Source organism: Xenopus laevis, chromosome 2S (assembly GCF_017654675.1).
Source record: "Xenopus laevis strain J_2021 chromosome 2S, Xenopus_laevis_v10.1, whole genome shotgun sequence".
NCBI lineage: Eukaryota > Metazoa > Chordata > Amphibia > Anura > Pipidae > Xenopus > Xenopus laevis.
Genome location: NC_054374.1, coordinates 51,619,431 through 51,642,411, shown reverse-complemented (window position 1 = coordinate 51,642,411; position 22,981 = coordinate 51,619,431). Strand labels below are relative to the sequence as shown.

At 44.8% G+C, this 22,981-nt stretch overlaps 1 protein-coding gene across 1 annotated transcript in view; it reads left to right on the top strand.

The window, feature by feature from the left end:
* The window catches only part of LOC108708904 (protein WWC3-like), a 172,521-nt gene that overhangs the window by 119,403 nt on the left and 30,137 nt on the right, over positions 1 to 22,981 (top strand). Inside the window, 1 exon segment of the mRNA XM_041584721.1 lies at positions 4,238 to 4,327. Coding sequence (XP_041440655.1) covers positions 4,238 to 4,327 — 90 coding nt within the window.

The window sequence follows — 22,981 nt, the reverse complement described above, 5'->3', positions numbered from 1 at the left end:
CAACAACAACATCAACCATACTCTAATCAAAGTAGAGGCAATTTTCGCCAATCCAAGAAACCCTCTTGGAATTTTCAAAGACGCACCCCTAGGGGTACGTCAGACAAACCACAGGATGCATGAAGAGACGACCTCTTCCGAACTTGTGGAAGCGGTAGGGGGGCGTCTTCTCAAGTTCAGGGAGGTCTGGCTCACAACCACGCCGGACACATGGGTCCACAACATAATATCTGTCGGCTACAAGCTAGATTTCAAATCCAACCCCCCTCAACGGTTCCGTTTTTCCTCCATTCCAACTTTACCGGCAAAAAAGCGAGCCTTACATACAGCTATACAAGACATGCTAAAAGCCAATACCATAGTTCCAGTACCAACGGAACAGCGGCATCAAGGGTTTTACTCAAACCTGTTTCTGATACCCAAAAAAGATGGATCACTACGGCCTGTGCTGGATCTAAAATTCCTAAACAAATTTCTACACGTCCCATCATTCAAAATGGAATCTCTACGATCAGTGATTGCAAATGTAGAAAGAGGGGATTTTTTCACAGCCATAGATTTGAAGGACGCTTATTTACACGTCCCTATACATGTAGACTTTCAACAATTTCTACGCTTTGCCATTCAAAGAGAACATTTTCAATTCCGGGCGTTACCCTTCGGTCTAGCAACAGCCCCCAGGGTATTTACAAAAATCATGGCAGCACTAGTAGCACACATGCGGCAACAAGATATATGTGTACTACCATATCTAGACGACCTTCTAATAAGGGCACCTTCTTACTCAATAGCGGCATATCAGACCAACCTATGCAAACAAATCCTAGAAGAACATGGCTGGAAGATTCACACCGAAAAAGTACATTGACTCCAACGCAATCCATCATCTTTTGGGAGTAATATTCAATTCAGTACAACACAAGGTGTTTCTCACCCCTCAAAAACAAGCAGTCATTCATACAGCAGCAAAACAGGCAATATCTCGACAGACACTGTCAGCCAGAAGTTGCATGCGACTGCTAGGGCTCATGACGTCAGCCATAGAAGTCGTCCCATTCGCACAAGCTCACATGAGGCCTTTCCAACTAGAGTTCCTCCACAAATGGAGAGGAGATCACAGCAAACTCGACTCCCCCATTTACCTCTCAAAGGACACAAAGCACTCACTCCAGTGGTGGCTTCAGAAAGAAAAGCTCATGAGAGGGAAGATTTGCTCCATTGCAAACTGGTCCACTGGTAACCACAGATGCCAGTCTCACAGGTTGGGGAGGAGTTTTCGGTCACAGATCGGTACAAGGTCGATGGTCTTTGGAAGAATCCTCCCTACACATCAACATACTGGAGATACGGGCAATTTTTCTATCACTAACACACTGGTCGGATCTATTGGAGGGGCATCCGATAAAAGTCAGATCGGACAACGCCACGGCTGTGGCTTATATAAACCACCAGGGGGGCACACACAGCAAGGCAGCTTGGCGAGAAACGTTCCGTATCCTTCAGTGGGCAGAAAGAAAGTCATGCAGATTGAAAGCCGTTTATATCCCTGGTCAACTAAATTGGGAAGCAGACTTCCTAAGTCGGACGACTCTCGATCCGGGAGAGTGGAACCTACACAAGGAAGTGTTCCATCAAATCACAACCAGGTGGGGCACACCGCAGATAGACCTGATGGCCAGCAAGTTCAACAACCAAGTGACACGGTATTGCTCCAGGTACCACGATCCAGCAGCATGGTCCATAGACGCGATGACAACAGAATGGAACTTTCCACTGATTTACATTTTTCCACCCATTCCAATGATACACCCTATCATACGGCGACTGCGTCTTTTCCAGACAACAGCAATAGTGATAGCCCCATTTTGGCCCAGGAGGGCTTGGTTCTCGGACCTACGAAAATTGTCAATTGCCCCGCCCTGGCCACTCCCAAGCAGACCGGATCTATTGATGCAGGGTCCCTGCCAGCACCCCGCATTAGAAAGACTAGCCCTGACGGCTTGGCTATTGAGACATCCATTTGGAGGAACAAAGGGTTTTCGGAAAGAGTGACTGATACCATGTTGAAAGCCCGCAAACCTTCAACAAACTCAACATACCACCGTATATGGTCCGCTTACATTTCTTGGTGCAGAGTTAAACGGATAAACGATCAAACGTACTCGATTCCACACATTTTGGAATTCTTGCAAGACGGCATGGAGAAGGGTTTGGGTGTCAATTCACTTAAGGTTCAGATTTCGGCGCTGTCAGTGCTCTTCCAAACACAAATAGCGTCACTGCCAGACATAAGAACTTTCATCCAAGCAGTAGGCCACATTAAGCCTCCATATAAAAATCCACTTCCACCATGGAACTTGAATCTCATACTCCAAGTATTACAGGGGCGGCCATTTGAACCCCTAGCAACAATAGACCTCAAATTCCTTACTTGGAAGACGGCTTTTTTAGTAGCGATAGCTTCCGCTAGACGTGTATCCGAGTTGGGAGCTTTAACTCACAAGCCTCCATTCTGTATCTTCCACGAAGATAAAGTAGTTCTACGAACAATCCCAACTTTTCTGCCAAAAGTGTCATCCGAATTCCATCTTAACCAGGAGATTGTGCTACCTTCGCTTTGTCCTAAGCCTAACACGGAAGCAGAAAGACGTCTACACAATTTAGATGTAGTACGAGCACTAAAATTCTATCTTCATAGAACAGACAAAATTAGAAACTCAGATTCTCTTTTCGTACTATATGGAACCAATTGCAAAGGTAACAAAGCATCAAAGATATCCATCGCAAGATGGATCAAAAATCTCATAGTATTCATTTACAAACTCAAGGGATTACCTACACCACTAAAAGTGACGGCTCACTCCACTAGAGGCCTGAGTGCTTCATGGGCACTATATAATCAAGCATCCATGGAACAGATCTGTAAGGCCGCCACTTGGTCCTCGCTACATATGTTTACAAAGTTCTATAAATTCAATGTCTTTGCATCTGCAGAGGCCAGTTTTGGAAGAAAAGTTCTTCAATCAGTTGTTAAGTAGTTAAGGGTCTGCCGCTCATGTTAGAGCCGTTCATTCTTTGTCCTTACTACTACCTTTTTTTGTTAAACTAATTTTCTTCTTCCCACCCTTTCTCTAGCTTTGGGACTAACCCATTAGTGCCCTGTGCTGCCTAGGGACGATCGAGAAAAGAGGATTTGTTATCAGACTTACCGATAAATCTCTTTCTCGAAGTCCCGTAAAGGCAGCACAGGAAGTTTCCCACCCTATGCTTTCACTATACTATCCTCTTCATAAGCTGTGCTAGTCGAAACTGAAGTAGGTGGGGTTAATACAGGAAGAGGAAGCCCCCTAACAGGGGTCAAAGTTTTGGATCCATCCTGCCTCCTAGAGGGAACGCTGATATTAACCCATTAGTGCCCTGTGCTGCCTTTACGGGACTTCGAGAAAGAGATTTATCGGTAAGTCTGATAACAAATCCTCTTTTTCACCGTATGTATGGCTTTTTATATTTATTGCACTAAAAAGGGCAAACTCTGAAATTGAAGCTAAAGTCACATTCTACTTCTTGTCCCACAGAGTCGGGTAAAACAAATGTGCAGACCACTGAGAATAAACAAACCCCTGTCTGACCCAGCTACAGTCTGTAATCCTATTAGCTAAGAAGCATCATATTATACAGAGGGTTTTCAGTGGACTGCTGATTTGGGTTTACTGAACCTTGCCTTTAGCCTTAAGTACATTTTCAGAATTTTCCCTGTGTAGGAGATTGTAGTTTGGCAGCAGCTGGGACTTGTAAACCCTTTCCTAACTATAGACAAGTAAATAATATAGGCAATAAAATGTAGGCTTTTGTCATCAACTGATTATTTTTTTATTTGCTGCTAAAATATGTTTTAGGTAAAATTTGCTAATTTAACTTGTTCATTTGTGAGTGCATGTGTGTTTGTGCATGTTCTAGTTACAGTTCTAGATGACCTGATCCAAGAGCTTAGTGATTCTGCTGATAAAATGACAGTGTAACAAGTATGGAATGTTAAGAAGGATTAAAAAGTGTGCATGGGAAAGTGTAAACACAAGATTTACCTAATGGCAGGATGGCTAGTGCTGAAAATGGCTCAGATTATTACATCAAATACATGATTTATTTAAGGTTTTTAATTGAGCGTTTAATTTCTGATTTCCATATTTGCAGTGTGGAGTTTAAAAAAACGGTTTTATTAATTATTTTCATGTTACAGGTTGCTGTTACAAGAGAAAAGAAACTGTCTGTTAAGGCACCTAGAGGAGGCTACACGCTTGGCTTCATATTTGCACACTCAGATAAAGAGGTAATTATGTGTGCCAATAAATTGATATGTAGGAATTGCTGAGCAGCAGTCTAACAAACTCTCTGTTTTACAAGCCTGTGCAATAGCTTCAGGAATATAAACAATATCTTAAAGGGGATACAGATTATTTATCTCCAGAAGACCCAATATTTGTATCACAGTCTCACAGACACACACAGAATGCCTGGTGGTGATAGCAAGTAAATAGCAAATACGTGGTTTAAACTTAAGGGGGATGTTTCTGAGACAAATTTTTAGAATACAATACATCCAGTACATGTTGGTAAAATAGTGCAGTTTTGTTAAGAATTAATTGACTGGAAGCCGTCTATCGTTTTTCCTAATATGATGGCCTCTAGATGCTTATTTTCAACCATCATTTGTTAATGCAGTTTACCTCAGCAAAACATTATGACTGCTTGCATGTACAAAATAGCCTAAATGTAAATGCTGCTTGCAAATAAGGAATAATGTATGGTGAAACATGTCATCTTAATACAACTTATGAAACCGTTAAACATAGTCCTTAAATGTGTTGGGAATTTAGTGTATGTAACTAGTGATGGGCGAATCTGTCGCGTTTCGCTTCGCCGAATAATTCGCGAATTTTCAGCGAAATTCGCGAAACGGCGAAAAATTCGCGAAACGAGTCGCGCGGCCCGATTTTGTCGCGCGTCAAAATATTTTGTCGGCGGACGCAAGTAAGTGTTTTAACGGCGCGACGTTATTTTTGACGCGCAGTGCAATTTGATGAAGCCCATCTTCTATGGGTGTTTTGTTTGTATAACCTTTTTTCATCTTTGGGCCTACAAATAAAAATTTTCCCCTTAGTTTCAAGCTTTGTAGTCTGTGATGATAAATGCTTTGTGTCTGAATGTGCTGAATTGGATTGGACTCCATGGGAAGACCAATACACATGCGTGTTTCACTTAGTATACTGCTACACACATGCCCTGCATTGTTAGAGGACTCCTATCTTGAAAAAATGGCTCCCATTTTGCAAGTTTCTTAAACTTTTAACGTTTGTGGATTTTTTCACATTACCTCTGGTCAACTGGTAATGGTATCTACTACTACTCTATATCTCCGTTTAACCAAAAAGTACCATCTGTACTTCATATATCTAATAGTAGATTACTAACACAAGTACAACTAATAAATCTGAACAGATAGTATCTGGATGCTTTGTATCTCAGATAAAAATGAATAAACCATATGTTTATGTGAATGAACCTTATATTTACATCATGTAATTGTAATGATTCTGAAATACTATGTAATGTAATTTTAATGACTACGATTAAGAATAGTCATCGTTGTGTTATTAGAATCCAAACAATTCCAAGTACCATGTGAGTATTAGTTTAGTCAAATGAAAAATGAACTCAAAATATAGAGATATAAAAAAAAATTTTAATTTACAACATAGCACAACGGTGCTGCAAGATTAAATAAATAAATTAAAGTGGAGGAGGAGGAGGAGGAGGAACTACCCTCTGCCCGGACTCAACCATGTCCCTGACCTCTCCCAGCTCCTGCCGCATGGCATTAACTTGGTGGACTAGGGTGACCAGGAGCTCAGTCTGGTCGTAGTAGGCATGCTCTGTCTGAGTGCCTACACTGAGCCCCTGGTCGTCCGCTGGTCGTGCCGCCTGGTGAGGTGGTGGTGCCGCCTGGTGAGGTGGTGGTGCCGCCTGGACAGGTGGCAGTGCTGCCTGGTCAGGTGGTGGAGGCGGTGCTGCCTCATCAGGTGGAGGCGGTGCTGCCTCATCAGGTGGAGGCGGTGCTGCCTGGTCAGGTGGTGGTGGTGGTGGTGGTACTTCCCCATCATCATCAGGATCATCTTGGATCCATTCAGCTGGCAATGAATAAATTTCAGTTTGAGTAACACAGCAATTGCATTTGTACAGTATAAATTATACAGGATGTCATGTTGTAACTACAGGAAAATTAACTTTATTGTAGTTAAGAAGGGAAACCTATTTTTTCCATTTAAATAAATCTACCTTTATGTGAAGTAAAATTCTTATTAGCCTTGTCACAGGCCTAAACAAATACACATTTGCTCCAAAATACCAAAATAAATAGGAATCAAGTGCAGGGCAAGATTTACATAGTAGGCACCCCTAGGCCCACTGCCATTCGTCGCCCCTGTCCCCTCCCCTTTATTCGGGCAAATTTTTATCATCTGGACAGGAGCAATGGGGATTGCTGCATGGGAAACTATTGTATCTCCTGTGCATCCCCAGTTTTTCTGAACCAATATGGGTGTGGTTGGGCAGCATGCCGCCACCCTAAAATCTTCCAGCCCTAGGCCCGGGCCTTGGTGACCTTTCCACAGATCCGAGCCTGATCAAGTGGCTTTATTGTAGTTAAGAAGGGAAACCTATTTATTACGTTTAAATAAATCTACCTTTATGTGAAGTAAAATTCTTATTAGCCTTGTCACAGGCCTAAACAAATACACATTTGCTCCAAAATACCAAAATAAATAGGAATCAAGTGGCTTCATTGTAGTTAAGAAGGGAAACCCATGTATTCCATTTAAATAAATCTATTATAATCTGTTTAAATAATCTCCATTTGACAGCTCATTTACTTGTTATCTAACTTGTCTGCAATTATGTCAGTCAGTCAAAGTCAACTGTTCCAATCCTAATTACAGCATTCACTTAAATACATTTTTGTTGTAAAATAGCAAATCATTATAAGATGTTTTCTTTTTAAATAACTCTACCTTCCACCTCCACGCGCAGCTCATCTACAAATGCGCTGTGGCGTCTTTTGAGATCGCTCCAGATCCTCTGGAGCTCCCGCAAACTTAAGCGCAGGCGGTACTCCCTCCGCAGCCTGCGCCTCAGCCTTTCCATTATGCTCCTTCGGAGCGCCTGGATGCCTCTCACTCCAGGAGGGATATTGTCGTATCCCTCCTGGTGCAGGTACCTGACGAAGTACCTTAGCTGGTCCCTGTTCATCATGCCAGGTCCTGCCATTTTCAAACTGCACTCCTACCAATGTAAGCACGGGCGGGGCTATTTATAGTGGCAACGCCCATTTTTGACGCGCGTCACATGACGCGTGCGCGCGCATGCGCAAACACAGTTTTGATATGGCGCGCGCCGAACCTCGTGGCGCGGCGCCGAACCTCGTGGCGCGGCGCCGAACCTCGTGGCGCGGCGACGAAACTCGTCGCGACGGCGACGAAATTGATAAATTGACTACACTCAAATACATTGATTTTTTTAAATAAATTATGATATTAAGTCACACTATATTTGGCAATTAGGCACTATTAGAAGTAACATTATTCCCCCAGCAATCATACATTGATTTTAATAAGAGAATGGAATATGAATAGGAGAGGCCTAAATGTAAAAAAGTAGCAATGACTAACAATACATTTGTAGCCTGACATAGTATTTGCTTTTTAGTTGGGGTCAACTCATTGACCCACATTTAAAAGCTGCAAAGAGTCTGAACTTAGAAGAAAAAGGCAAATAAGTAAAACCAAATTAAAAGTTGCTTAGAATTTGCCATACTATTGCATACTAAAAGTTACCTTAAAGGTGAACCACCCCTTTAAGGGCTTTGCACTGGATCTATGAATACGTTGTGTAAAGTGTTTGGAAACAAAGGATGGCGTTTGTTCTCTTTGAAGGTTATGGACAGCAAACTGGGACAAGACTGCTTGTGAAGTTGAAAGTTGCAAAATAGCAGATGCAGCTGAAAGTGAGATGTAAGATGGACATCATCTAGGAATGAAATTCCTCTTTCCATTAAGCAAACTGTGTTGTCTCGTTTATTTAACTCAAGGACAAAAGCATTCATAGAGGACAAATTCAATCTAAATTATTACTTACAGCATGAATTTAAGTAGAGTTTATGGCTATGTTTGTGTCACCCAGGGTTGCCAGGTTGGTTGGTTTCCAGTCAAATTTACTGGGCTGATGTTTGGGGCCTGTTTGGGCCTCTGTGTAATTTGAATGCAAGGGCCTATTTTGACTCCCAGACCAGACATGGCTTTGGGACTACCATTAAAACATTTCCCTTACTTTTGTACACAGTGATGAATGTATATATGCCATGTTTTGCTTTGGAATCAATGGGAAGAGCAATTCGCACCTATGTTCCACTCAGTTACTGCTACACACACATGCCCTCCCTGTATACATTTTTTAGAGCACTCCTATCATTTCAAAAGAAAGAATAATGACTGAGGCAAAGGACTTTTGGCCGCAGTCGTTTCAGGGGTAATAATAGTGTGAATACATTTGACAACCAAGCAGCAAGCATTGTTGTAATCAATTGTATTAGAGCCAGAAGAATTAAATGAGGCAGGCCTCAACCCCCAGAAGAAATTAGCCAACAATGTGGCAGTATTCGAAGAAACATTTTTAGAAGCCATGATAGGCCTCAACCCCCAGAAGAAATTAGCCAACTTAGCGGCAAAATTACAAGCAACCTATTTAGAAACCATGTTAGGCCTCAACCCCCAGAAGAAATTAGCCAACAATGTGGCAGTATTCGAAGAAACATTTTTAGAAGCCATGATAGGCCTCAACCCCCAGAAGAAATTAGCCAACAATATGGCAGTATTCGAAGAAACATTTTTAGAAGCCATGATAGGCCTCAACCACCAGAAGACATTAGCCAACTTAGCGGCAAAATTACAAGCAACCTATTTAGAAACCATGTTAGGCCTCAACTCCCAGAAGAAATTAGCCAACAATGTGGCAGTATTCGAAGAAACATTTTTAGAGGCCATGATAGGCCTCGACCCCCAGAAGAAATCAGCCAACAATATGGCAGTATTCGAAGAAACATTTTTAGAAGCCATGATAGGCCTCAACCCCCAGAAGAAATTAGCCAACAATATGGCAGTATTCGAAGAAACATTTTTAGAAGCCATGTTAGGCCTCAACCCCCAGAAGAAATTAGCCAACAATGTGGCAGTATTCGAAGAAACATTTTTAGAGGCCATGATAGGCCTCGACCCCCAGAAGAAATCAGCCAACAATATGGCAGTATTCGAAGAAACATTTTTAGAAGCCATGATAGGCCTCAACCCCCAGAAGAAATTAGCCAACAATATGGCAGTATTCGAAGAAACATTTTTAGAAGCCATGTTAGGCCTCAACCCCCAGAAGAAATTAGCCAACAATGTGGCAGTATTCGAAGAAACATTTTTAGAGGCCATGATAGGCCTCAACCCCCAGAAGAAATTAGCCAACAATATGGCAGTATTTGAAGAAACATTTTTAGAAGCCATGATAGGCCTCAACCACCAGAAGACATTAGCCAACTTAGCGGCAAAATTACAAGCAACCTATTTAGAAACCATGTTAGGCCTCAACCCCCAGAAGAAATTAGCCAACAATGTGGCAGTATTCGAAGAACCATTTTTAGAGGCCATGATAGGCCTCGACCCCCAGAAGAAATCAGCCAACAATATGGCAGTATTCGAAGAAACATTTTTAGAAGCCATGATAGGCCTCAACCCCCAGAAGAAATTAGCCAACAATATGGCAGTATTTGAAGAAACATTTTTAGAAGCCATGATAGGCCTCAACCACCAGAAGACATTAGCCAACTTAGCGGCAAAATTACAAGCAACCTATTTAGAAACCATGTTAGGCCTCAACCCCCAGAAGAAATTAGCCAACAATGTGGCAGTATTCGAAGAAACATTTTTAGAGGCCATGATAGGCCTCGACCCCCAGAAGAAATCAGCCAACAATATGGCAGTATTCGAAGAAACATTTTTAGAAGCCATGATAGGCCTCAACCCCCAGAAGAAATTAGCCAACAATGTGGCAGTATTCGAAGAAACATTTTTAGAGGCCATGATAGGCCTCGACCCCCAGAAGAAATCAGCCAACAATGTGGCAGTATTCGAAGAAACATTTTTAGAAGCCATGATAGGCCTCAACCCCCAGAAGAAATTAGCCAACAATGTGGCAGTATTCGAAGAAACATTTTTAGAGGCCATGATAGGCCTCAACCCCCAGAAGAAATTAGCCAACAATATGGCAGTATTTGAAGAAACATTTTTAGAAGCCATGATAGGCCTCAACCACCAGAAGACATTAGCCAACTTAGCGGCAAAATTACAAGCAACCTATTTAGAAACCATGTTAGGCCTCAACCCCCAGAAGAAATTAGCCAAACAATGTGGCAGTATTCGAAGAAACATTTTTAGAAGCCATGATAGGCCTCAACTACAAAAAAAAATTGCCGACAATGCATCAGTAGTGTCAGCAACAGCAGTAGGAGCCTTGATAGACACCCACCAGAGTTTTGCCAAATAATGAGGCATTAGTAGCATCAGCAGCGGCAGTCATGTTGTAACTTTTAATCAACTCTATATTAGAGCCAGAAGAATTAAATGAGGCAGGCCCCAAACAGAAGACGTTTGCCAAATAATGAGACATTAGTAGCAACAGCAGCGGCAACAACAGTCATGTTGTAAATTTCAATCAACTCTATATTAGAGCCAGAAGAATTAAATGAGGCAGGCCCCAAACAGAAGACGTTTGCCAAATAATGAGGCATTAGTAGCAACAGCAGCAGCAACAACAGTCATGCTGTAACTTTTAATAAACTCTATATTAGAGCCAGAAGAATTAAATGAGGCAGGCCCCAAACAGAAGACGTTTGCCAAATAATGAGGCATTAGTAGCAACAGCAGCGGCAACAACAGTCATGTTGTAACTTTCAATCAACTCTATATTAGAGCCAGAAGAATTAAATGAGGCAGGCCCCAAACAGAAGACGTTTGCCAAATAATGAGGCAGTAGTAGCAACAGTAGCGGCAACAACAGTCATGTTGTAACTTTCAATCAACTCTATATTAGAGCCAGAAGAATTAAATGAGGCAGGCCCCAAACAGAAGACGTTTGCCAAATAATGAGGCATTAGTAGCAACAGCAGCGGCAACAACAGTCATGTTGTAAATTTCAATCAACTCTATATTAGAGCCAAAAGAATTAAATGAGGCAGGCCCCAAACAGAAGACGTTTGCCAAATAATGAGGCATTAGTAGCAACAGCAGCGGCAACAACAGTCATGTTGTAAATTTCAATCAACTCTATATTAGAGCCAGAAGAATTAAATGAGGCAGGCCCCAAACAGAAGACGTTTGCCAAATAATGAGGCATTAGTAGCAACAGCAGCAGCAACAACAGTCATGATGTAACTTTTAATAAACTCTATATTAGAGCCAGAAGAATTAAATGAGGCAGGCCCCAAACAGAAGACGTTTGCCAAATAATGAGGCATTAGTAGCAACAGCAGCGGCAACAAAAGTCATGTTGTAACTTTCAATCAACTCTATATTAGAGCCAGAAGAATGAAATGAGGCAGGCCCCAAACAGAAGACGTTTGCCAAATAATGAGGCATTAGTAGCAACAGCAGCGGCAACAACAGTCATGTTGTAAATTTCAATCAACTCTATATTAGAGCCAGAAGAATTAAATGAGGCAGGCCCCAAACAGAAGACGTTTGCCAAATAATGAGGCATTAGTAGCAACAGCAGCGGCAACAACAGTCATGTTGTAACTTTTAATCAACTCTATATTAGAGCCAGAAGAATTAAATGAGGCAGGCCTCAAACAGAGAAGACTTTTGCCAAATAACGAGGCATTAATAGCAACAGCAGTGGCAGCAACAGTCATTTTGTAACTTGTAACTTTTAATCAACTCAATATTAGAGCCAGAAGAATTAAATGAGGCAGGCCCCAAACAGAAGACATTAGCCGCAAAATTGTAAGAAAAATATTTAGAAGCCATGTTAGGCCTCAACCCCCAGAAGAAATTAGCCAACTTAGCGGCAAAATTATAAGCAACATATTTAGAAGCCATGTTAGGCCTCAACCAGAAGAAATTAGCCAACAATGTGGCAGTATTCGAAGAAACATTTTTAGAAGCCATGTTAGGCCTCAACCAGAAGAAATTAGCCAACTTAGCGGCAAAATTATAAGCAACATATTTAGAAGCCATGTTAGGCCTCAACCAGAAGAAATTAGCCAACATTGTGGCAGTATTTGAGAAAACATTTTTAGAAGCCATGTTAGGCCTCAACCCCCAGAAGAAATTAGCCAACTTAGCGGCAAAATTATAAGCAACATATTTAGAAGCCATGTTAGGCCTCAACCAGAAGAAATTAGCCAACAATGTGGCAGTATTCGAAGAAACATTTTTAGAAGCCATGTTAGGCCTCAACCAGAAGAAATTAGCCAACTTAGCGGCAAAATTATAAGCAACATATTTAGAAGCCATGTTAGGCCTCAACCAGAAGAAATTAGCCAACATTGTGGCAGTATTTGAGAAAACATTTTTAGAAGCCATGTTAGGCCTCAACCAGAAGAAATTAGCCAACTTAGCGGCAAAATTATAAGCAACATATTTAGAAGCCATGTTAGGCCTCAACCAGAAGAAATTAGCCAACAATGTGGCAGTATTCGAAGAAACATTTTTAGAAGCCATGTTAGGCCTCAACCAGAAGAAATTAGCCAACTTAGCGGCAAAATTATAAGCAACATATTTAGAAGCCATGTTAGGCCTCAACCAGAAGAAATTAGCCAACATTGTGGCAGTATTTGAGAAAACATTTTTAGAAGCCATGTTAGGCCTCAACCAGAAGAAATTAGCCAACTTAGCGGCAAAATTATAAGCAACATATTTAGAAGCCATGTTAGGCCTCAACCAGAAGAAATTAGCCAACAATGTGGCAGTATTCGAAGAAACATATTTAGAGGCCATGTTAGGCCTCAACTACTAAAAAAATTTGCCGACAATGCAGCAGTAGTATCTACGATAGCAGTAGGAGCTTTGATAGGCCCCCACCATAAAAAAATTGCCGACAATGCAGCACAGCAGCAGTACTACTAGGGCTAGTAGCAGGCTACAGCAGCAGCAGCAGCAGCAAGGGCAGCAGGTGCAGACAGATGGGGAATGGGCAATACTACTGAGGAGGAGAGTATGGGCAGCAATGGAGAGAGGAGGATAAATCTGTGGAGGAGAAGGAGGAGAGGAGGCTAGTCTCTGCTGTCTGCAATGGGCACTTGGATATCCCCGCTTATCCATGCCTCATTCATTTTAATGAATGTCAGCTTATCCACGCTGCCTGTGGATAGCCGTGTCCGCTTCTCAGTGACCACCCCACCTGCGGCACTGAAGACACGCTCTGACAGGACACTGGCAGGGGGGCAAGCCAGCATCTCCAGAGCGTACTGTGCCAGTTCTGGCCACTGGTCGAGCCTCGAGACCCAATAATGCATGGGGTCATCATCAGGGCGAATGGCATCCTGCACGCTGACTGACCCCATGTAGTCAGCCACCATATGCTCCACCCGCTGCTGGTGGTGGCTTTGGGTGCTGACTGGGCCTGCTGCTGGCCGTTGAGGCTCGAAAAAGCTCTTCCACACACCCATGAGATCTCCGCCCTTGCTGCTGCTGCTGCTAGGCCCCCGTCTCTGCTGGGTGTGTGGAGTAGTGGAGGCCTGAGAAGTGTCAGACTGGGGGAAGGCCTCCACTAATTTTGAGCACAGAGCCTTCCTCAATTGACCCATCCTCCTCTCTCTCTGGCTGGCTACAAGGAACTCCCCCACCTTTCCCTTGTACCGTGGGTCAAGCAAAGTAGCCACCCAATAATCCTCCCGGTCTTTGATAGAACAGACCCGGGGATCGCTTCGGAGGCAAGTCTGCATATGGGCAGCCATGTAAAAGAGGTGCCCCCGACCAACCTCTTCTTGACTGCCCTCCAGATGCAGCAGGTCATCTGGCTCGACCTGCCCCTGCTCTGTACCCTCCCAGCCGCGGACAATAGCTGGGGTGGTTGGGTGGCATGTGCCCTGCTCCCCATGCTGCGCAGGCACCCAGTCCTCCTCTCCCTCATCCTCCTCATCAGGCACGTCACCCTCCTCTAGCAGCCCATCCAACGTGCGCTTGAGGAGGAACACCAGGGGTATGACATCGCTAAGACACGCATTGTCCCTGCTAACAAAGCGTGTCGCCTGCTCAAAGGGGGCAAGTACTTGGCAGAGCTGCCTCATTTGCTGCCACTGCTCTGCACTAAAGTACCCCAAATCCGCCCCCTGAGTACCCCTGGCACTGTGCTCCAGCAGGTAATTGCTGACCGCCCAGCGCTGCTCTACGAGGCGCTCCACCATGTGCAGGGTGGAATTCCAGCGTGTCGGCAGGTCACAGATGAGCCGGTGGGGTGGCAGACTATGCTGCCGCTGCATCCGTGCCAAAGACGCGCTGGCGGTGGGGGACCTGCGAAAATGGGCACATACCCTACGTACCTTCTCCAGCATGTCACCCAACCCTTGGTAGCTCTTGAGGAAGCGCTGCACCACAAGGTTGAGGACATGTGCAAAGCAAGGCATGTGGGTCAGGTGCCCTAGGCGGATGGCGGCCAGCAGGTTGCGACCGTTGTCGCAAACAATATTACCTGCTTGGAGCTGGCGGGGAGTGAACCACCGCTGCACCTGAGTCTGGAAGGCAGCCATGAGCTCAGGTGCAGTATGACTCCTCTCGCCCAGGGAGAGGAGTTGCAGCACAGCCTGACATCGCCTGTGCTGCACTGAAGCGTAGCTGCGGGGACGCTTCAGGGGTGGCTCATCCATAGTGGAGGAGGAGGAGGAGGAAGTGGACATGTGGGGTTTGCCCTGTACCCCACGGGGAGGCACCTGTAGCCTGAGGGGAGCGCCCCGGCTTGCACCCTCCCCAGCACTCATGAGGGTGACCCAGTGCGCAGTGTAGGTTATGTACCTCCCCTGCCCATGCCTGCTGGTCCACGTGTCAGTGGTGCAGTGCACCCTGCCGCCAACAGCATGATCCAGCGACAGGGACACATTCTCAACCACATGCTGGTGGATGGCAGGGACGGCCTTCCTGGCAAAATAATGGCGGCTGGGGATCCGCCAGTTAGGGGCAGCGCAAGCCATCAGCTGTCGGAAGGGGGCTGCTTCGACTAGCTGATAGGGCAGCAGCTGCACTGCCAGAAGCTTTGCCAGGCAGCCATTAAGCCTCTGCACTTGGGGGTGGCTGGGGGAGAGAGGCGTCTTGCGGCTGAGGAACTGGGGGAGGGAAACCTGGCGGGACAGGGGCCGCATTGAGGAGGAGGAGGCTGCAGAAGAGGCTGAGCTACACAGTGGCTGCCTCCGACTGTGAGCCCCAGAATCCTCTTCACTTGCTGCAGGGTCTGGGGAGCTAGCACCTCTTCCCTGAGGAATGGGAGGAGGTGGACAGGAAGCACCACTGCCACCCGGTGCCCTGCCACTTTGGTGCTGCTCCCACGTCATCCTGTGATGACGTTTCATATGGGAACTTAAAGCTGATGTTCCCATATGTGACCCTGCCTGCCCCCTTCGAACCTTCTGCCGGCAGAGCTGGCACACTGCTACTGCCTGGTCCTCTGCCTGGCACGTGAAAAAAGCCCACACTGCTGAAGTGCGGGCCACTGCCTTGCCTGCTGTGGAGGGTTGAGGATGGTCCCCACCCGTACGCACATAGGCTTTGGACCTAGGCGCAGTGCTGCCCTGTTGCCTGCCCCCCCTAGCAGTGGTCGGTGGAGCCGGCTCTTCATCCTCATCAACAACAAACAATTCCCCCCCTGAACTGCTGCTGTTATCCTCTGGAGCCGGCTCCCAGGGTCTGTCCCTGTCATCGTCCTCCCCCAGACCAGACCCTGCCTCATACATGGCATCAATACCCACATCCAGCATGCTGGTGTCTGACCCCACACCAGCAACTTGCTGCCCTGCCATAAGGGGACCCTGCCCAATATCCCCTACTGATGTGGGCTGTGACATGACCACCTCCTCCTCTTCATCAGACATGAATGCCCCCCCATTCCTGCCTGATCATCAAAAAGATCCAGGGTGTCTGGGCCCAAGTCCACCTCAGGATCAAATAAGAGGGATGGGGTGTCATCCCACACTGAGCTAGCAGGTGATGCCACCTCCTGCCGCTCACTGGTGCCCGCTGCAGATGAGGTAGCCTGGGTCAGCCAGTCTACCACTGCCTCTGCCTGCTGCGAGCGTATGGGTCGCGAAGCAGTGGCAAAAAAATCGGGCACAGTCCTACGTGGACCAGTTGCCCCGCTGCTGCGACCCACAGCCACCTGCTGCTGTGGCATTTGCTGCTGCTGCTGCTGTTGTTGCGGCTGCTGCTGCTGTTGTTGCAGCTGCTGCTGCTGTTGTTGTTGCAGCTGCTGCTGTTGTTGTTGCAGCTGCTGCTGTTGTTGTTGCAGCTGCTGCTGTGATGGCAGCTGCTTTGATGGCAGCTTGTGCTGCGACTGATTTACAGTGCCCAGACTGGGCATGGCACATGGGCTGGGCTGTTGTGGGGTTGGATGCCCACGGCCAGCACCACGGCCTCTTCCTCGGCCACCCCTCCCTAACCCACCCTTCTTCCCACCACCACCCATCCCTAACCCACCCTTCTTCCCACCACCACCACCACCACCCATCCCCCCTCTCCCACGGCCCGTCATATTGGGCAACTAAACTTAAAAAAAAAAAATATATATAAGGGGGGGGTTTGGATATTTCGGGGAAGGAAAGGAGAAAAAAATAAAACCCTCAACTAAATCCCCTCAGCAGAAGTGTGCACCCACAAGGAGTACACACACCAGCACAGACAAAGACAAAGACAGTTAGCCCTAAAAAGGGCTATTGGGTGGTGAGCAGGCAAGCAGAAGAGGGAAAACAGTAAACTGAAATCCACAACCTCCACTTGCACTGACTCAGAAAAAAAAAAAGCTCTCTACACAAACTCCACTAGCTAAATCACACACAAATCTCTCACTATCCTGCTCTCTCTACCTCTACCAGAAACGCCACGAGTAATGGCCGCCTCTGCAGCTCCTTATATAGCCAGTGGGATGGCTCAGGGATGGCTCACATCTTATTGGCTGCTGTGGGTGATGTTTAGTTTGTCGCGCGTCTTTTTGTTTTGACGCGCATTAGCGGCGTCGCGGCTCGTCGCGCGGCGAAACGAGTCGCGAGGCGAATTTTTGCCGCAATTTTGCGAAAAATTAGCCCGCGGCGAAACGCAGAAATTCGCCGCGAATTTAACCATGGCGAATTTATTCGCCCATCCCTATATGTAACCTGGCTACCTTTATAATGTTGGATGCATAAAACTACATAAGGGGTACTTAAGATTATATACTTGCAACAAGTGCAGAACCACTAAAGTTCACACAATCTTTGTGCTCATTATCACAACTTTAGCTTCAGGGCACAGTGCGCCTTCTCTCACTGCACTCATTAGTGTCAGATTGGATTCAGCATTAGGGCACGGGCACATAGAGCTATAGGCCCCGCTGCTCTCAGCCTGCGTTTTTTTTAAGGCTGAAAGAAGCGGATTCACTTTATGCCTCTGCTCTATTCATGGTTGGTAAAACCTGGTGGGCCTTTGCCGGTTCTGGTCGACTCCCCTGCCTGCACTGGCGCATCAAAGATTAAGGAGCCAAAGTTAGGAGCCAAATGTTACAAAAGACAGCAGTAGTGTTGGGGGAGGGGAGGTGTTTGGGGTGCAGGGCATGTATGTCGGGAGGGGACCCCTGGAGAATGTTAGGGGTAGTCCTTCAAGTCATAGCCCGGGTGAGTCACCACTGCCCCAGTCCGATGCTGGCTCCATTTATATAAGCCACCTACAACTTTATGCACACACACGGAGGTGGACTGGAGGCAGAGGATAGTCCAAATGCATAAAAGGAGCTTATTCTAGCAGCCCTTTTCTGTTTTAAGGATTCATTTACATGGGAAATTATTCCATGCAAGTATTGACTGGGCTTCAGCTGGGGTTTTCATAATTACTAACTGAATTTATGGAAATATAAAGGCAAGCTCTACACAACATTCAAGTGCTGCTTAACAAGGTGAATGCAGAAAACATACATTTTTCAAAATCTTCCTCTTCTTGCAAAGGGGCATCTCAATTTGAATGTGTCTTCATAACGCGAAAAACTATATAAATCAAAGACAAGTCAAAAGAAATACAATATGTGCTTTAGCCAAAGTGATAACACAGCCACCATTAATTACACTCATGATGCTTTAGACCTTTCTAACAACAATGGCCTACCAGAGTGGTAAGACTTTGCAAAAAAAGCACTTTTCCTAATACAATAGTTATGCAGAAATAAATTTGTGTTAAAGTGATACTGACACTAAAATTTTTATTTCAAAATATTAATCTACATAAAAAGTTACCTAAAGTTCATGTTGATCAGATAGATATTTTTATAGCAAACTTATAAATAGCATTCAAAGATAATGTTATGATAGATATTAAAAAAGTTTATTTTCTAGTGTCAGTATCTCTTTAATAATTAACCCCTAAGCAGCTTTGGACTTTCCCTGTGAAGAAGGGGGTCGCCAGCCCTCTCCTCTAATATGTAAATTCAGAATGCAGAAGCAGCAGGAAGGAAGCTTCAGCGCAGATAGCTGTGGCTTTAAAGGGGCTGTTCACGTTCCAAATTTTTTTTCTTTTTAGTTGTTTTCAAATTGTTAAAGACTTTTTTTAATTGCTTCCCATGTTTTGTTTTTGACTGTGTTTCCAAAACTGAAGTTTAAAGAAGTTTAATGTTCTGTCTCTGGCGTTTCAGTCTGGCAGCTCAGTGATCCAGTTGCAGTTTCTAAACGGTTAATATTTGGTACATTAGGGGGCAAATTTACTTAAGGTCGAATATTGAGGGTTAATTAACCCTCGATATTCGACTGTCGAAGTTAAATGTAGCGCTATTCATTCGATCGATCGAACGAAAAATCGTTTGATCGAACAAAAAACGAAAGAACGATTAAATCCTTTGAATCGTTCGATTCGAAGGATTTTATTCCATCGATCCAACGATTTTTCTTCGACCTAAAAAAGCTAGCTAAGCCTATGGGGACCTTCCCCATAGGCTAACATTGACTTCGGTAGCTTTTAGGTGGCGAACTAGGGGGTTGAAGTTTTTTCTTAAAGAGACAGTTCTTCGACTATCGAATGGTCTAATAGTCGAACGATTTTTAGTTCGAATCGTTCGATTCAAAGTCATAGTCGAAGGTCGAAGTAGCCCATTCGATGGTCGAAGTAGCCAAAAAAAACATTCGAAATTCGAAGGTTTTTTTATTCATTCCTTCACTCGAGCTATGTAAATGGGCCCCTAGGTGATGCATTTCTCAGCAACACTGGTGGAATATTAGCAACTATTGCATCAGCTGCCTTTTAACTCAGGGATTGGGCTCAGCAGGGCCAAACTTATTTTTCAATTTAGAACTGAGCTGGTTCGGAAAGATATAAGAAGGTGAAAAAAATTCAATAATAGAAAAACAATTAATAGAAAAACAAGTTGAAAAAAGTTAATTGGAAAAACGTAATTATTTCTGGTGAACTATATAAAAACAACTGCACTGAAAAAAATTAATTGGTTTAAATTTATTCAGTGACCCTCTGAGCAATTTTTACATTTATATTCATTTTGTATTTTAAGTATTTCCTGAGATATTAGCATAGTTTTACATTGTTATAATGTGTGAGTGTCTGCAAACCTATCTGTACATCCTCTATGCACTTCCTAGATTCACTTAACTCTTGGGTTTCTGACTTTCGTTTGAGATAAAAGTCGGTTTTTAGCAATCTAAATATTTCAGAAACCACTAAAATAGATAATGTAAATTTCAAAAATACTTAATGAAGCACCCTGAGTAAGTTTGCATCAATGTATTTTTTGGGTTTAGATACCCTTTAGTGCACATGCCTGGTCCATACTACACTCATTTTTATACCAATAATGCTGTTAATTAATGCTTTTATTGCGAATAGCACTAAAGCCTTCTAATGATCTGTGCGTCTGTGCTTCAGCCTGTGATGGGGTCAGTACAGACTTTATGAATATAATGGAAGTGATATATATCTGTTGCACTATTACAGAGGGTGGTTGTTAATGGGACATTCTCTACTTGGAGTAAGGTTCTTAGTGGGGTCCCCTAGGGCTCTGTATTGGGTCCACTTTAGTTAACTTGTTCATTAATGACTTAGTAGGGGAGGGTGTTGTAAGTAATGTATCAGTGTTTGCAGATGACACAAAATTATCCAGCCCAATTAATTCCATTCAGGATGTGACATCCTTGCAACATGATCTTGACAAACTGGCAATCTGGGCAGCTAAGTGGCAAATGAGTTTCAATGATGATAAATGTAAGGTCACGCACCTGGGATGTAAAAAATATCCAAGCCACTTATACCCTTAATGGGACTGCACTAGGCAAATCCATTATGGAAAAGGACCTTGGAGTCCTTGTAGATGATAAACTTGGCTGTAGCAAGCAATGCCAGTTGGCAGCATCAAGGGCAAATAAGGTCTTGAGCTGTATTAAAAGGGTGTCACGGACGGCACCCTAAACCAGAACTAGTGCCAAGCTCCCTGGTCTCGGCTCGGCTTCACCAGTAGTGTGACTGCCTTTGGCTTCGGGAGGAGCCCTCAGCGTACTCAGATGCCACCTGGACTTTTCGAGAGGAGCAAGGCGAGGAGTTTTGGCAAGCAAAGGGGCATGACAGTTGTTAAAGTCAGTTAGGCCGAAGGTCGTGGTACAACAACGTAAGACAGATTTGTGGTCAGACTGGCCGGGTCGAGGCAGGCAGATAGCTAGAGTCGTCAGGCAGGCAAGGGTCAAAACCGGGTAGAATCGAATAACAGGCAGAGGTCAAACCAGAATGTTGAACAGAAGGGTTAAGCAAAATCAAGGTCGGTTTCAGGCAAGGGTCAGGTTCCAGAGATCAGAGTAGTCAAACAGCCAGGCAGGGGTCAAAACAGATAATCAGAAACAGATTCAAACAGAATAGCTAACAGCACCAGGAACAAATCCTATCACGGGCAATGACATAGAAGAAAATGTCTCTTTAAATTCAAATAAATCATATTTGAATTTCGCGCATGCGCCTATAAAAACTGGAATTGCACGGAGCGCATTAGGAAGCCGGCAGTGAAGGAGAAGGACGGTGCGGCGGGCGTCCACCACCACTAGACCACCAGGGTAAGGATTCCTTACATTACCCCCCTCTCCAGGGGGGACACTGGACCCCCAGGCTTCTCAGGAAACTTAGCATGGATTTGCCTCCTGAGGCGGTCAGCCTAAATGTCATCAACTGAGACCCAAGAGTTCTCCTCAGGACCGAAGCCCTTCCACCTAGTAAGATATTGTAGCTTACCTCGCACCAGGCGGGAATCGAGGAACTCTTGGATCTCATATTCAGGCTGACCTTCAACCAACACTGGGGGAGGAACAGACAAATGACGAACATTAGTGGCAGGTTTTAAAAGAGAAACATGGAAGGAATTAGAAATTTTAAAATTAGCGGGTAATTGAAGACGTACAGAGGATGAATTGATTATTGCAATGATGGGGTATGGACCAATGAATCTGGGACCCAATTTGGGAGAGGGAACCTTCAGCTTGATGTTCTTTGAAGACAACCATACTAAGTCCCCCACCTTGTATTGGGGTGCCTCCCTACGGGATTTGTCTTTTCTGAGCAAGGGAAGCTGCAGACAAGGAATTGTGCACCTGAGACCAAATTTCAGAAAATTTAAGAACAGAGGAATTGGCAGAGGGTACAGGGGAATTAGAGCCAGAAAAAGAAAATGCTTTGGGATGCAACCCATTGACAATAAAGAAAGGAGACTCTCCTAGGGAGGAATGGGTAGCATTATAGTATGCAAATTCCGCCCAGGGTAACAGTTCGGACCATGTACATTGATTATCAGACACATAGCACCTAAGATATTGTTCAAGGGACTGGTTCACCCTTTCGGCGCACATTAGGAAGCCGGCAGTGAAGGAGAAGGACGGTGCGGGGGGCGTCCCCGCCGACAGGCCCGGATTTGTGGGAAGGCCACCTAGGCCCGGGCCTAGGGCGGCAGGATTTTAGGGGGGCGGCATACTGCCCAACCACACCCACATTGGTTCAAAAACACTGGGGATGCACAGGAGATACAATCTCCATGAAAATTTGCAAGAATAAATGGAAGGGGACAGGGGCGACAAACGGCAGTGGGCCTAGGGGCGTCCGCTATGTAAATCCGGCCCTGCCCGCCGCACAACCACCACTAGACCACCAGAGTAAGGATTCCTTACAAAGGGCCATAGAGTCAAGGGAGGAGGGGGTCATTCTTCCACTGTATAGAGCACTTGTAAGGCCCCATCTAGAATATGCCCTACAGTTTTGGTCTCCATCACTCAAACAGGACATTATTGTATTAGAGAGGGTACAGAGAAGGGCAACTAAGCTGGTAAAAGGTATTGAAAATCTTAGCTATGAGGAAAGACTGGCCAAATTGGGGATGTTCACGCTGGAGAAGAGGCGCTTAAGGGGTGATATGATGACTATGTATAAATATATAAGGGGATCATATAATAATCTCTCTAATGCTTTATTTACCAGTATGTCTTTCCAGCTGACACGAGGTCACCCATTCCGATTAGAGGAAAAGAGGTTTCGCCTAAATATTCGGATGGGGTTTTTTACAGTGAGAGCTGTAAAGATGTGGAATTCTCTCCCTGAATCAGTTGTACAGGCTGATACATTAGATAGCTTTAAGAAGGGGTTGGATAGCTTTTTAGAAAGTGAGGGAATACAGGGTTATGGCAAATAGCTCA